This window comes from Castor canadensis, chromosome 8 (assembly GCF_047511655.1).
Source record: "Castor canadensis chromosome 8, mCasCan1.hap1v2, whole genome shotgun sequence".
NCBI lineage: Eukaryota > Metazoa > Chordata > Mammalia > Rodentia > Castoridae > Castor > Castor canadensis.
In genome coordinates, this window is record NC_133393.1 from 130,868,010 (window position 1) to 130,885,457 (window position 17,448).

General features: G+C 33.2%; 1 protein-coding gene across 7 annotated transcripts in view; it reads right to left on the reverse strand.

Moving 5' to 3' along the window:
- Eea1 (early endosome antigen 1) overlaps window positions 1-17,448 on the reverse strand; it is a 153,333-nt gene that overhangs the window by 60,219 nt on the left and 75,666 nt on the right. For 4 of the 7 annotated variants that reach the window (XM_074084111.1, XM_074084109.1, XM_074084114.1 and 1 more), the window contains 6 exons: window positions 17,335-17,377; window positions 16,188-16,301; window positions 15,420-15,541; window positions 13,905-14,060; window positions 10,582-10,599; window positions 8,093-8,209 (listed from right to left, as the gene is read on the reverse strand). In XM_074084111.1, coding sequence (XP_073940212.1) covers window positions 8,093-8,209; window positions 10,582-10,599; window positions 13,905-14,060; window positions 15,420-15,541; window positions 16,188-16,301; window positions 17,335-17,377 — 570 coding nt within the window. The remainder of the gene's footprint in view (window positions 1-8,092; window positions 8,210-10,581; window positions 10,600-13,904; window positions 14,061-15,419; window positions 15,542-16,187; window positions 16,302-17,334; window positions 17,378-17,448) is intronic. The other 3 variants (XM_020182705.2, XM_074084110.1, XM_074084113.1) reach the window with 2 other exon arrangements.

The window sequence follows — 17,448 nt, forward strand, 5'->3', positions numbered from 1 at the left end:
CAATAGATCAAATGGACCTAGTTGATGTCTACAGAACATTTCATCCAACTTCTACACAATATACATTCTTCTCAGCAGCCCATGGAACCTTCTCCAAAATAGATCATATCCTAGGGCACAAAGCAAGTCTTAGCAAATACAAGAAAATAGAAATTATACCACGCATACTATCTGATCACAATGCAGTAAAAGTAGAACTCAACAACAAAAGTAAAGACAAAAAACATGCAAACAGCTGGAAACTAAATAACTCATTACTTAATGAAGAATGGAGCATCGATGAAATAAAAGAGGAAATTAAAAAGTTCCTGGAAGTCAATGAAAATGAAAACACAACCTATCGGAACATACGGGACACAGCTAAGGCAGTCCTGAGAGGAAAGTTTATAGCCATGAGTGCATATATTAAAAAGACTGAAAGATCCCAAATCAATGACCTAATGATACATCTCAAACTCCTAGAAAAACAAGAACAAGCAAATCCCAAAACAAATAGAAGGAGAGAAATAATAAAAATAAGAGCTGAAATCAACGAAATAGAAACCAAAAAACCATACAAAGAATTAATGAAACAAAAAGTTGGTTCTTTGAAAAAATAAACAAGATTGATAGACCCCTGGCAAACCTGACTAAAATGAGGAAAGAAAAAACCCAAATTGGTAGGATCAGGAATACAAAAGGGGAGATAACAACAAACACCATGAAAGTCGAGGAAATCATCAGAGACTACTTTGAGAACCTATATTCAAATAAATTTGAAAATTTTAATGAAATGGACAGATTTCTAGATACATATGATCTTCCAAAACTGAACCAAGAGGAAATTAATCACCTGAATAGATATATAACACAAAATGAAATTGAAGTTGCAATCAATTCGCTGGTAAATGGATGGAATTGGAGAACATCATTCTGAGTGAGGTTAGACTGGCTCAAAAAACCAAAAATCGTATGTTCTCCCTCATATGTGGACATTAGATCAAGGGCAAACACAACAAGGTGATTGGACTATGAGCACATGATAAAAGCGAGAGCACACAAGGGAGGGGTGAGGATAGGTAAGACACCTAAAAAACTAGCTAGCATTTGTTGCCCTTAATGCAGAGAAACTAAAGCAGATACCTTAAAGCAACTGAGGCCAATAGGAAAAGGGGAACAGGTGCTAGAGAAAAGGTTAGATCAAAAAGAATTAACCTAAAAGGTAACACCCATGCACAGGAAATCAATGTGAGTTAATGCCCTGTATAGCTATCCTTATCGCAACCAGCAAAAACCCTTGTTCCTTCCCATTATTGCTTATACTCTCTCTACAACAAAATTAGAAATAAGGGCAAAATAGTTTCTGCTGGGTATTGAGTGGGGGGGAGAGGGAGGGGGCAGGTGGGTGGTAAGGGAGGGGGTGGGGGCAGGGGAGAGAAATGAACCAAGCCTTTTATGCACATATGAATAATAAAAGAAAAATGAAAAAAAAAAAAGTCTCCCCAAAAAGAAAAGTCCAGGACCTGATGGATTCTCTGCTGAATTCTATCAGACCTTTAAAGAAGAACTGATACCAACCCTCCTTAAACTGTTCCACGAAACAGAAAGGGAAGGAAAACTGCCAAACACATTTTATGAAGCCAGTATTACACTTATCCCAAAACCAGGCAAAGACACCTCCAAAAAGGAGAACTATAGGCCAATCTCCTTAATGAACACTGACGCAAAAATCCTCAACAAAATAATGGCAAACCGAATTCAACAACACATCAAAAAGATTATTCACCACGACCAAGTAGGCTTCATCCCAGGGATGCAGGGGTGGTTCAACATATGAAAATCAATAAATGTAATAAACCACATTAACAGAAGCAAAGACAAAAACCACTTGATCATCTCAATAGATGCAGAAAAAGCCTCTGATAAGATCCAACACCATTTCATGATAAAAGCTCTAAGAAAAGTAGGAATAGAAGGAAAGTACCTCAGTATTATAAAAGCTATATATGACAAACCTACAGCCAGAATTATACTTAATGGAGAAAAACTGAAACCATTCCGTCTAAAATCAGGAACCAGACAAGGATGCCCACTCTCTCCACTCCTATTCAACATAGTACTGGAATTCCTAGCCAGAGCAATTAGGCAAGAAGAAGGAATAAAAGGAATACAAATAGGTAAAGAAACTGTCAATATATCCCTATTTGCAGATGACATGATCCTATACCTTAAAGACCCAAAAAACTCTACTCAGAAGCTTCTAGACATCATCAATAGCTATAGCAAGGTAGCAGGATATAAAATCAACATAGAAAAATCATTAGCATTTCTATACACTAATAATGAGCAAACTGAAAAAGAATACATGAAAATAATTCCATTTACAATAGCCTCAAAAAAAATCAAATACCTAGGTGTAAACCTAACAAAAGATGTGAAAGACCTCTACAAGGAAAACTATAGACTTCTGAAGAAAGAGATTGAGGAAGACTATAGAAAGTGGAGAGATCTCCCATGCTCGTGGATTGGTAGAATCAACATAGTAAAAATGTCGATACTCCCTAAAGTAATCTACATGTTTAATGCAATTCCCATCAAAATTCCAATAACATTCATTAAAGAGATTGAAAAATCTACTGTGAAATTTATATGGAAACACAGGAAGCCACGAATAGCCAAGGCAATACTCAGTCAAAAGAACAATGCAGGAGGTATCACAATAACTGACTTCAAACTATATTACAAAGCAGTAGCAATAAAAACAGCATGGTACTGGCACAAAAACAGACATGAAGACCAGTGGAACAGAATAGAGGTCCCAGATATGAAGCCACAAATCTATAACCAACTTGTCTTTGACAAAGGAGCTAAAAATATACGATGGAGAAATAGCAGCCTCTTCAACAAAAACTGCTGGGAAAACTGGTTAGCAGTCTGCAAAAAACTGAAACTAGATCCATGTATATCACCCTATATCAAGATTAACTCAAAATGGATCAAGGATCTTAATGTCAGACCACAAACTCTAATGTTGATACAGGAAAGAGTAGGAAATACTCTGAAATTTTAGTACGTATAGGTAAGAACTTTCTCAACGAAACCCCAGCAGCACAGCAACTAAGAGATCGCATAGATAAATGGGACCTCATAAAACTAAAAAGCTTCTGTTCATCAAAAGAAATGGTCTCTAAACTGAAGACACAGAGTGGGAGAAAATATTTCCCAGCTATACATCAGACAAAGGACTGATAACCAGAATATATAGGGAACTTAAAAAACTAAATTCTCCCAAAACTAATGAACCAATAAAGAAATGGGCAAGTGAACTAAACAGAACTTTCTCAAAAGAAGAAATTCAAATGGCCAAAAAACACATGAAAAAATGCTCACCATCTCTAGCAATAAAGGAAATGCAAATTAAAACCACACTAAGATTCCACCTCACCCCTGTTAGAACAGCCATCATCAGCAACACCGCCACCAATAGGCGTTGGCGAGGATGCGGGGAAAAAGGAACCCTCTTACACTGTTGGTGGGAATGTAAACTAGTACAACCACTCTGGAAAAAAACTTGGAGGCTTCTTAAAAAGCTAGACATTGATCTACCATTTGATCCAGCAATACCACTCTTGGGGATATACCCAAAAGACTGTGACACAGGTTACTCCAGAGGCACCTGCACACCCATGTTTATTACGGCACTATTCACAATAGCCAAGTTATAGAAACAGCCAAGATGCCCCACCACTGACGAATGGATTAAGAAAATGTGGTATCTATACACAATGGAATTTTATGCAGCCATGAAGAAGAACGAAATGTTATCATTTGCTGGTAAATGGATGGAATTGGAGAACATCATTCTGAGTGAGGTTAGCCTGGCCCAAAAGACTAAAAATCATATGTTCTCCCTCATATGTGGACATTAAATCAAGGGCAAACACAACAATGGGACTGGACTTTGAGCACATGATAAAAGCAACAGCACACAAGGGAGGGGTGAGGATAGGTAAGACCTAAAAACCTAGCTAGCATTTGTTGCCCTTAACGCAGAGAAACTAAAGCAGATTCCTTAAAAGCAACTGAGGCCAATAGGAAAAGGGGACCAGGGACTAGAGAAAAGGTGAGATCAAAAAGAATTAACCTAGAAGGTAACACACACACACAGGAAATTAATGTGAGTCAACTCCCTGTATAGCTTTCCTTATCTCAACCAGCAAAAACCCTTGTTCCTTCTTATTATGGCTTATACTCTCTCTACAACAAAATTAGAAATAAGGGCAAAATAGTTTCTGCTGGGTATTGAGGGGGTAGGGGGGAGAGGGAGGGGGCGGAGTGGGTGGTAAGGGAGTGGGTGGGGGCAGGGGCGATAAATGACCCAAGCCTTTTATGCACATATGAATAATAAAATAAAATTAAAAAAAGAAAAATAATTAATACCAATTTTAAATTTGAACATACCTTAAAATCATGCAACTGTACTTCAGGGTTTCTAACATAGAGAAATTCTTACACAAATGTATAAATTTTTATATAAATATTTATGACCATGATATTTGTAGTACCAAGGAAAAAGAAAAACTCTGACAAAATAAGATGTATAAATCGACCAGTGCTGCTGAATACCAAAGTGTAATACAGTAGTAAGGGAAAGCACACTTTTTTCATGGAACACTATTTTATTGAAAATAATGACAAACTATGATTATTCAGACTTGAATAGGAAGAGGACCTGTCAATTCAAGGAATAGAACTGGTAGTATTTGATGTCAGTGCTAAAATACAAGCTTCTAAAAGATGCTTGAAGTCTTGGAAAACTTGTATCTACCACTGTGAATTTGACAGCTTCTTCATATTTAAAGCCTGTTCTGAGACTGATGGTGATAATGAGGTATGTGATTGTTTTCATATTATACAGTGAAATGTGTCAACATCTGGAAGAGCTGAGTAGCTTAGTGAGCCAATATTTTTCACATGACTAATGCATGATGTTACAAAATCATGCAAAGGAAAAGATCCACTCAAAAGGAATAATAAACCAATGAATTTTAATGTTACAGGGTACAAAAAGTACATTGATATGGTTACAGATTCTACGTTGTAACTAACTTCTAAGAAACTATCACTTACCAAATGTTAATATAGTATCAAATAAAAATAGACAATTTTCTGAAAAGGCTACAAAATATTTCTCCCCTTTCCAACTACACATCGATGTAAGAATGAATTTTCTTCATATACTTCAACCATATCATAACAGGCCGAATGTAAAAGAAGATATGGAAATCCATATATCCTATATTAAGGACAGATATTAAAGAAGTTTACAAAAATATCACTATTCTTACTAAATTTGTGTGTTTGGGAAAATACTCATTTTTAATAAGAAATGTTAGGTTAATGTTTAATAGGTTAATGATTTTTAAATAAATTAATACTTTCACATTTTCTTTTAAATTTCTAATATGGCAAGTTTTCACAGAGATAGTAACCACATCTCTCCAAGAAAGTAAAATCTTTGGAGTCTTAATAACTTTGAAAATGTAAAGATAACTGGTAGGCAAGGGCACAAGCAACAAACTGCCATCAGTCTCAGCAGCAGCAACTTAAAACAGTATCTATTATTCCACTCGATTTTTGAGGACAGCAGCTTAACTGGGTAGTTCCACAAAGTCTCCCAGAAGGCTGCCATCAGCTGCTGACTAGAGGTAATTTCTTGATAGGAAGAAGTGCCTGCAAGCTCATTCACATGGCTGCTGGAAGGAGGCTTAACATTTAGAGCCAATTCATATTTATCTATTTCTTCCCTACTGTCACTTTCTTTTCTTTCTTGCTTTTCCCTTCCTATAGTTCACCAAAATATTAGGTCTAAGTTATTAAAATAGAGCCAATATATATATTTACCACATCTATGAAGAAAATGGTTTAATAACTCTTTACTCTCCTACCACCAAGAAAGTAAAGGTATAGGTGGGGAAACATCCATACTAATACCATCTGCTCTGACATAAATATTATCATTGCTCATTTAAACATTAATGTTAAAAATATAGAAATAATTGCAAGTAGAAGTCTCACCCTTCTGATTTCAAAACTTATATTAGACCTTTGATAGCCATGGGTTTACGGTTACAAGGAGATTGCCATTGGAAAAAAACATGAATGCTCAGGATTCATTGAGTTTAATATTGTACTGCAAATGCCTGATTTAACAACTTCCACTAAAGACATGCTGTCTTTTAACAGATCTAAATATTTCACTTTAGTCACTCAAATTAAGCACATTACATGCCATTTTGGCTTGGAGGATAACCATAACTTCTACCTTGCTTTTGGAGCACCATCTGCTTTTTAGGAGGCATATTTTAACAAAATTAAGGGCAAAGAAACACTCAGCTGATGATTTAAACATGACTTGAACACAACTGAGGATAACCCAGGACTGACTGAGAGCTGCTCAAATCAACTGGAGTGCACACACAGAAATTTTAAATTTTTGTTTTTTGAAATTTCTTTTATTTATTGGTTGATTGATGAGCATGCTTGGTCAAAACTGCATGTAAAAAAATCCATGAATAAGGCAGGCTTATTAAGTTTTAGTAATCAAAATGGTATAATACTGGTATAAAAATAGAGCAGTAGAATAGAAAGCCCAGAAATAAACTTTCATATACACGATTGTTAAGATCTCAGTGCTTGTGTCCTCCTCAAATTCAACTGCTAAAATCCTAACCCCCAGGGAGATGATTATTAGAGTCTGGGCCTTTGAGAGGTTATTAGATTATGAGAGTAAAGTCCCTCATCAATGAAATTAGTGCCCTCACAAAAAGAAACCTGAGAGATATCCCTAATAAGGATATAGAAAGAAGATACCATCTATGAACCAGAAAGCAGGCCCTTACAAAATATAAAATCTGCCAGTCTACAGAAGAGCAAAAAACATTTTTCTGTTAACTATAAGTTACTCCATTTATGGTATTTTGTTGTAGGAGCCCAAACAGATAAGATAATAATCAAATAATTTTTAACAAGAGTATTATGAGCATTCAATACAGAAAGAATAGTCTTCTCAACAAATTGTGCTAAGGAAAATCAATATCCACATGCAAAATAATGAAATTAGAACCTTTACCTTACAGCATATACAAAGTTAGTTCAAAATGAATCAAAGTCTTAAACATGGGACCTAAAACTATAAAAATCTTAGAAGAAAATATAGGGTTAAAAAATTTATGTAACTCAATTTGACAGTTTCTGGGACATGACACCCAAAACATAAACAACAAAAGTGAAAGTAGCTAAACCAGACTACATCAATATGTAAAACTTCTGTGCATCAAACAATAACAATAAAGTGAAAAGGATTTGCAAATCATGTATTTGATAAGGGGCTGCATCATTTACCTGATAAGGGGTTAATATACAGAATATGGAAAGAATCCCTACAACTCAATAACAAAAAGTAAACTTATCTCATTAAAATTAAAAAGCCAACAAGCTCATTAAAAAGATTCTCAACAACCCACTCATTAGAAACATGTACATCAAAACCACAGAGAGATACCAACTTACACCCATTAAGATGAGTACTTTCAAGGAAAAAAAATGAAAAGAGAAAGTAAAACAAGTGTTGGTGAGGATGTGGATAAACTGAAACTTTTATATACTGTTGGTAGGAATGTAAAATGGTAGTCACAGTGGAAATCAGTACAGTAGTTCCCCCCCAAATTAATAACAGAATTAACATATGATCCAGCAGTTCCTCTTCTGGGTATATTCCCAAAAGAAATGAAAGCAAAGTCTCAAAGAAATATTTATGTACCCATGTTCAGAGCAGTATTATTCACAATAGCCAAAAAAGATGGAAGCAACCCAAAAGTCAGAGAGAAAAAAAATAATGGTGGTTGTCTTGAGCTTAGGCAAGAAACAGATGAGTTTTGCAAGATGGAAAGCATTTTGGAGATTGGTTTTTACAGCCATGTGACGTACTTAACTATATATAGTGTGTGTATATGTCTGTATACACACACACAAAGAAGCTAGCTCAAAGCAGTATAAAAATCAAAAATGCAAATTAAAACTTTAGATAAATATGTACCTTTAAAGTTCTCACCTGATTTTTTTGTGTTAATTCATTAATTGAACTTTTAAGTTTTTGTAGTTCCTGCACATATATAGCAACTTCCTGAGGCCCTTTAGCAAGTTCACTCCTTAGCTGGCTTATTGTGGCCTAAAAAATAAAATAAAATAAAAATTGTAACAAGCTAAAATGAAAAAGGAAATGGAAGTATACAAAGATTTTAAGATTATATAAATTTGATGTCTTTAAATTGAAATAATACTTGAAACTTTTAACTTCATTCTTTACCTAACACCCTTTCTTCCACCTCACTCTTCTTCGGGGCTTAAAATTAATTTTTTAAATTTATCCAAAGTGCACAACGTCACTTAATTAATGCTATGTGAAATGAAATGTTGACATCTTTATCTGAGGCATCAAATTTTGAACTTTAATTTATTGAAACTATTATATACCTTAATTCCCCTGAATTTAAAGAGCAAAACTAAGCTATGTCCACATTTTTCCCAATTTCTATAGTACAACTTTTCCTTTTATTTTATGACACATACATGCAAACATGACATGGTTTGTCCAAAGAAGCTTACCAAACTAAAGTTATATGTTGTTTCATTAAGCTAGATCACTCTATAGTCAGGTGTAATAGCTGAACATAAATTTGCTTTAGTGCATTTTAACATTTTCTAAATCATTAAAATTAACATTTATAACTAACACAATAGTTTAAGTATTCAAAAAACAATGAGAGAAAACCAAGTAAGCAAAAATCTTAGGCATACAAATTTCCTGTACATAAAAGACATTAGAAAGACTAAATGGTTTCTTGCAAATAACTTCAACAAAATATTGCTTGCTGACTTTACTTTCTATATTCTTAAAGTTAGTTTTTCCATTCTCTATATTCTTTATTGCTGAATAAACTTCATATTATAGATAAGACAAATTTTTAAGTTTGTTCTTAATACATTAATAGCTATACATGTTATATATAACAAATGACTCCTTTAATCTTCGAAGAAATCTTAGAAGACAACTAATTTCTTGTGATAGTAATGCCAACTAAAGAACCAGATATTAGGTATCTCATTTATTGTTTAATACACTAAATTTGGATGCTTTGAAAAATAAGCATTTTTAAAAGATAAGTGTAATCACTTAAAATTGCTTAATTTACTCAAGAAGGCAAAAAAAGAAAGATGTGGGGAAAGTATGCATCAAAAAGTAGACTTCAGCTGTGAGGCAGGGAGAGAGGAAAGCAAATTAGAGGAGACTATTGCTTTTCCTACTCCTATCATGAATCACTGTAATCTTCTGACAGTGATGAACTGTTCTCATATTGGGAAAAAATAGGATTAAAGAAAGACAAACATTTCAAAGGAATAAAATACATTCCTCTTCACAAATCACAATGGATGCTCTTGCCATCCTACTGGGCAAGCTCATCTGTGCCTTGAAATTCAGTACTTGCTATAACCTCTTCCCAGGAATTCTTTCCAGTACTTCACCTCGATTCTGGTTTATTCTCCTCACTCATATCCTTCTTTGGATCTTCCCTGACTATTCTATCTCAAACTGTCCACACTATTCTTAGCTTTACTACAGCACAGACTACTATTTTCTCTTTTTTTTCATAGCACTTATTTTGACATTCTATCATGTTACAGTTTGGACATGAAGTATCCCCCCAAAAGGTTTACAGTCCCCAGCTAATGAATCCAATCATTGAGAAACAAATGGATCATGAGGGCTCAGACCTAATCAGTGATTAGATTCATAATTTGATGGCCTTACTGGAAGTTGACAGAAACTTTCAAAGGTGGGACCTAGGAATTAGGTCACTTGGGGGCATGCCCTTGGGGTCTTGACCCCATCCCTCTGTCTCTCTTTGCTTCCTATCTAGCATGAGTTAAACAGCCTCTGCAATACACCCTCACTGTCAACATTCTGCCTGACCTAAGACTGAATCCTCTGAAACAGTGAGCCAACATAGTATTTCTTCCTTTCAAGTTGTTTCTCTCAGGTATTTGTCACAGCAATGAAAAACTAACACGTATCATGGTTCACTTTTTTTATGAGAGCAGGCACTGACTTACACAGTGTTGTATTTCCCACACCTAAAATAGCTCCAGCCACTCTGAGTGATTAGACCTCCAAGGACTTTATAGATATTTATTCCCATAGAAAAAGTATATTAGACCCTTAAAAATTCTGTATTTCCTTGATGTTATGTTACTAAATTTAACACTGAATTTTTATTAAAACCTTTAATTTACAAAATAATTAAGGAACTATATTTTGATCAAACATCCTGCTGATGCTTTAGAATTATAATTATTGTTTAAATATTCTACTACTAGTAGGAAATAATCATTTTTAAATGATTGAAAATTTGGTTAATAACAAATAAAAACTTGTCTTTGAAGTTCTGAGATTGCCTTAAAACACAAAATTGACACATGATAATAGAAGGTAGTAGATCAGGAATATTATTAATATTAAAAAGCTTTCCAAAGACACATTACCTCAAATTTAAGCATCTCCTTTAGAAAGCAGAAAAAAATAATAAAATGATGGATGAAAGGTGAAACACAAGAATGACAAAAGTACACATTAAGCACACAATAAAAATGTCCAAACATACCTACAAGTATAATCTTTTAAATTAGCATATGTTTAAAAGATATTTAAACACTCTAACAGCTATGCATTGGTATAATCATAATTACTCTATACCTATGTAAACACTTTTGCTCCTAAAACTAGGAATGTAATGAGTTCATTTGGAATACAAATAAAATTCTTTAACAATCATTTCCATTAAAGACCAAACTAAACATAAGTTATAGTTTATAGATATTTTTGATGATGCAGCATTTTAGAACTTTTTAACCTTTACATGCTCAATTTTCAATCTATAAAACAGCCAATTATTTATTAAGCACTTTCAAATGCTTTAGAATGAAAAAATATACCTTCAAATCTATATAGACAAAAAAGTTAATGAATTTATAAGGTATATACTTTCAGTGAAAGTAACAAATGTAAAAATATATGTAACAGTGTACAACTACAAACACCCGTTAATGAATCCTTGTAACTTTAGTGTCTTTAATTGCTTTTCTTAACCTTTTTTTTTTTTTTTTTTAGGGTCCTGGGGCTTGAACTCAGAGTCTTAAGCTTGCTAAACAGGCACTCTATCTCCTTAGCCACTCCATTAGCATTTAATGACTTTAATGTGTTTTGTTTCTGATGTCAATATTTAAATTCAATAAAAGTAGCCACATCTATAAAAATATTTCTAATAAGTTCAAGTGGCATAATCTGCACTTAAATAGAACTGGATTTTAATAAATTAATAAAATGCACACCACATATTCAGAATAAGTAGAAACTAAAAAAATGAAGTTATAAACAAATAAGCAAAATGAAGCAATTAAGCTAATTTTTTCATATGGAAGTGGTATAAGACACAATTCAAAAACATTTCAAGCTATTACTTAAAATAGTATAACATATAATTTGAAAAAATACAAATGTGATAATAATAAATATTAGGACAAGATTAATAGCACAGATTTACTTATAAGGCAATCATCAGACTACCTAAAATGGGAAACAACATACTACAGGAGGAACACAGGCTTTTGGATAAGACCTGGGCTCAAACTGTAGCTTCTTTGTTTTAGGTAGAGATCTTGAATAAGTTATTTAACCTCATTGAACCTCAGATTCATCATATATAAACAGATCTAATACTTGACTTACCAGGTTATAGGAATGACATAAGACCAAATATTTTAAGTACGTACCATAGTACCCAAAATCAAATGGTGCTCAAAAAGTAAGAATTTGTTACTAATAGTAAATTTAGTCTGACTCTTATGCTACCTCTTCTTAAAGTTATAAAAAATATTTTAATATAGTCTGTGGTCTCATTCATTACTATATATCTATTAATGAAGTAAGGCATAAATGTCATACTTGTTTCACAATTACTCAAAATTAAATTTATACTAATTCTTTTCTTTTGAGGGGGCAGTACTGGGGTTTCAACTCAGGGCCTCATGCTTATTAGGCAGGCACTCTATCACTTGAGCCACTATACCAGCCCTTTTTGTGTTGGGTATTTTTGAGAGAGGGTCTCGCAAACTATGTGCCTGGGCTGGCCTCAAAACCACAATCCTCCTGATCTCTGCCTCTCAAGTAGATAGGATTACAGGTGTAAGTCACTGGTGCCTTTATCTAGTGGCTACAGTAATTATAAAAACACTTCTCAGAAATACTTTTTAATTACCAAGTTATACTTCCTTTCTTTAGTTTTTGTTTTGTTGAGACAGGGTCATACTGTACAGCACAGCCTGGCCTTGAACTCAAGATTCTCCTGCCTCAGCATCCCAAATGTTGAAATTATAAGTGTGCTCCACCACATCCAGTTTTTAACTTACTTTGATAAGTTTATGAACCCCCCTGCAATTGTTTGAAAAATAATGGGACTATGGGATACGTTATTGGGATATGAAGTGCATTTTAGGGAATTAATGTTAAACATCATAAGGCTTCACATGCCTATGCACGTGAAACACATACATCTCCACAATTCCCCCACTGATAAGATAAAGGAAAAAGGAAAATAAAAGCAAGAATTACACATGGGTTTTCTCTAATATTTACACTCTATAGTTTGGTTTCATGTACTATTTTTGAATAGAGTAGCTTTTGGATCACCAGATAAAATTTCTAAGACAGAGAAACAAATTGAATTGTCATCATAATGACTTTTTAAACTAACAATATGAAAAATTGAGGTTCACTCCATGTAAGACAACTTTAAGACAGCAAATAATTGTTGTCATAACAAAATATATCCTATAATACAATAAAAAGACAAAGGGTAGCACTCTTAAATACATTAATTACACATCTTATATCTTGTCATACATTGACATAAAAATACAAGGAACTCATGCCAAAATTACACCATATAAGAAAGAGTAGTAAGAATGTTTACTCTGGAAAAGAATATGAATACTCTTCAAGTATTTTATATGGAAAGAGTAACAACTGATGCTCTATAATTCCTGGGAAGGTAGCTGGAACTGATGCAAACAAATGTCAATTCAACAGTAGGGTTGATTTAGGAAGAAATATGCACATCCTGTACCACCTAGCAAAGATCAAAGAAGATCACATCAGGGTTTCTGTAATAGGGAATTGTAGATGGAGTATTAGACTAGATAATTTTTAATATTTCTTTCAACTACATAAATTTAACATCTATCAATTGGAAATGAGCTTATTAGAAAATGTGTGTTGGCACATGCCTACAGTCCCCACTACTTGGAAGCCTAAGCCAGGAAGTTCACTTGAATCCAGGAGTTCGAAACCAATCTGGGCACCATACTGAGACCACGTTTCAAAAATCAATCGATCAATCAATCTTTCCTAAACATTTTTCTTAACCAACATTTGTAACAGAATTGTAAAACTTATTTAATTCTTCCTTTATTCCTACCAAATTAAGATTGAACTCAATTATCATTTATCAACTAGACTTAAGTAAATTTAACTTTAAAAATCATTGTTCCACACATATAACCTTTGTCAAATAAAATAATAATCTATTGTATAAATATTCCTCTCCAAGTGTCTAGCTTCATAAAGTGAAATTAAAGCATACTGGCTATCAGGCCACAATGACTATGGACAAATATTCCTCAGAGCAAATGAAACAAAGCAAATAATGTTTTGTAGTACCACTCAGAAAAATCTCAGATCTCGGCTTTAGTCAACAGTATGCACTATACAAGCTAATATCAATCACAGTTAAGTACACTAACTTCATTACCTCTGAGTTAGCATATTCTGTTTGTAATTTTTTGCATTCATCTTTGAGTTTTTCAGATTCTCTCTCACGTTCCAAGGTCATATTATCCATTAATGTTTGAACTTGGACCAATTCTTTCTTTAGCACAGAAACATCTTCTATACCAGGCCTCTGAAGCTATGAAGATACATATTTTAATTAAAATTATAAAATTAAAAAATTAAAAGGATGTACATAGAATAGTTTCACTAAAAAAATTAAAATGAAAGCAATCCTGTGATCAGTTGTTTACTCCAAATATCAAACACTGACACCTTCCCCCAACAAGCCAACTTCCTCTTCCCACACTATGTTATATTTAATAATATTACTACTCAAGGTTCAATATAGCAAATTCACAATTATATTTAGTGTGGCATTGGCTTTCCTTTTCTTCACAAACTGCATCTATAAGTAGCAACAATGACTTGATATTCCTTCTTAGGAAACAGGTAATGAAAATGAAGGTATATAGCTCAGTGGTAGAATTCTTGCTTAGCATCCACAAGGCCCAGGTTCTATCCCCAACATTATAAAATTAAAAAAAAAAAAAAAGAAAAAGAAAAAGATGTAAGTATAAGCATGTCTGCAGCAAACTGCTTGTAGCTTATTTATTCATATATTCACATTTATTCATTACTTAGAGAGAAAAAACTCAAGAACAGATCCAAGGTTGTAAAGCCTGGGGAGAAAGTTGAACAATACCAATGACAGAATAAAATCACAGAAGAAGTATGACTTGGGTTTTATACTTATTGAATTTGAAATGAAAAATAGAAATTCTACTGGGAGTATCCTAAAAATAGGTGAGTTTATAAAACTAAAGTGTAAGAGAATGGCAGGATCAGTGATGCAGATGTGGAAAATACTAAAAAAGACACATTATGTTTAGATATAAATAACAAAAATGTTAATGTTATAGTTATGCATAATATTCCACTTCTATTTTTTAAAAATCATATACAGTATATATTACAGGTGACAGAGTATGGGAAATTGTTTTTATTTCCTTCAACTTACTCAAACTATTTTTAAAATATTTCTTTAAATATTCAGATATGTATTTCCAGCATCACAAAGAAAAAGAAGACAAAGATGCCAATGACGAAGGAGAAGAAGACAATGACAACTAAAGAAAGGAAGAAAAAAGAAGGAAGGAGGAAGAGGAAGAAGAGGAGGAGGAATAAAGAAGGAGGAAGAAGAAGGAAGGAAGGAGGGAGGGAAGAAGGAGGAGGAGTAGAAAGAGGATGAAGAAGAGGAGGAAGAAGAAGATGAGGAGGAAGAAGAGGAAGAAGAAGAGGGGGAAGAGAGAAGGAGGAAGGAGGAAGAAGAAAGAAGGAAGGGGGAAGGAAGAAGAAGGAGGAAGAGGAAGAAGAAGAAAACGAGGAAGAAGTAGAAGAAGGAGGAGGGAATAAGAAGGATGAGGAGGAGGAGGAAGAGGAAGAAGAATCCAGAGTATGTACAAAGGTACATTCCAATAAGTGGTTTCTAAATTACCAGTTCAGTTTTCAGATCTTGAATTACAGTTGCCTGTTTGTTTAATTCTTCTGTCAAATGCATCACTTTTTGTTCAGCAGCTTCTCGAAGACTTTTTTCTTCATCATATTTTGACTTTAAATCTAATTAAATAAAGTAAGATAAATATTAGTTTCATAAATTAACTCTAAGGAAGGACAGTTTTATAAATTTCTGTATGTTGCTCTGCATATCTGTACAGCACTCTAATATCAAGTCACATTCGTTAAATACTACAAATTTGCACAATAAAATTATACTTTGAATTACATTAAATAATGAACTTAAAAATATTAAATGATTTTGTCTATATAAATTCCACCCAACACTAAGCTACTAATTTAAATTTTAACAAATACTTAATCACATTCAACATTTTAATAACAGCACATAATTTTAAAAACTATAGTATGTATATCTGACAGCATAACCAAGTGTTAAATCTCTATTATAATATGTAATTAGTTGCTTCAAGATACTATTTTTTAATCATTAAGCATTCCACCAAAAAAAATTTATCTTTGAATTCTAAGAAGAATCTACAGAATAAAACTAGTCCTTTGAAGGCAGGAGGGAGGACAAACAAAATAATTTACAAATCAACTCTGGTATCAATATATTCTTTTGATCACTATAATAGTCTATAACAAATGGTTTATTGCACTGAAATACTATGTTATATTTCTAGGATATATAATGGTGTAAAGGAAATAAGACAGATTTATTGGCAACAATTCTGATTCAATTTACCTGCAATTTCAGTAGCAAGTTGCGCTGCTTTCTGTTCAAATAAATCTTTCATTTGCTTAATATTAAAATTTTCTGTTTGGGCTTCTTCTAATTGTTGTTCCAATAACTGCAGTTCTACAAAAGAAAGTGTAGCAGCTATTTACATACAATGTTAAACACATACACTAAATTGTTATTTATATCATCATCATTGTAGAAATGAATACATCAACATGAACAGAGTATTTAGAATTGTCTCTAAATAAGCTATATGAGTTTCTTTGGGTTTTTTTTTTGGGGGGGGGTGTTGTTTGTCTGAGACAACATCTCACTTTGTAGCTCAGGTCAGCCTGAACCTTCCTATATAGCCTAAGGTGGCCTGGAACTGGCAATCCTCCTGCCTCAGCCACCTGGATGCTGGAATTACAGGTATGTACCACCACACCCAATTTTAAAGTTATTTTGATTTTGTATTTCACAATTGTTTTCCAATATCCATCAAATGATCACAAAAGAACATACTCTTCAACTCTGATAAAATTGGTAATAAAATGAGATATTAGAAATGGTTAAGAAAAACCAAGAACTTGAAAAAAATTAATCACTTAAGAAATACAGCCAACTCCTACTGGTATTTCATTCTTAAAAAAGGAAAGACATCTTAAATATAACAGCTAATCTCAATATCTAATTTTGATTATTCATTGAGCATTCCTGCACTTAAAGATAGCTACAAAGACGCTAGTTCCATCAACTTACCTCAAGGTATAACGCCTGTATCATTCTTTAATATAGTCTTAAAATTTTTATGAACTGGAGGTGCAGCTCAAGAAGTAGAACAAATGTTTTGCGAGCATGAAGCCCTTAGTTCAAACTCCAGTCCCATAAAAGAAAAAGTTTCTAGACTTAAATTTTCATTAAAGAATCATTTGTGGTACTATTTCAGGCATTTATTTATAACTTCATAATATAATGAACTAAAACAACATAAGATTTTAGTAACTGACCAAATTATGAAATGCACAGGTCAACATTCCTAATCTAGAATATAACCATTACCTCTCATGATTTATAGCCATGAAGTATAACCACAAACAAAATTCTATTAGCTGGCTCTAGAGAAAGAAAAAAAAAAAAACAGGCTGAGAAAGAACAGAAAGAAAGTTACCTGCTGATGAACCAGCCACCACCAATCCATCAGGTTTAGACTCCTCAATGAAAACAAAAGATACACATAAATGCATTAAAAAGAGAAGACAACAATGTACAATTATCAATGTTA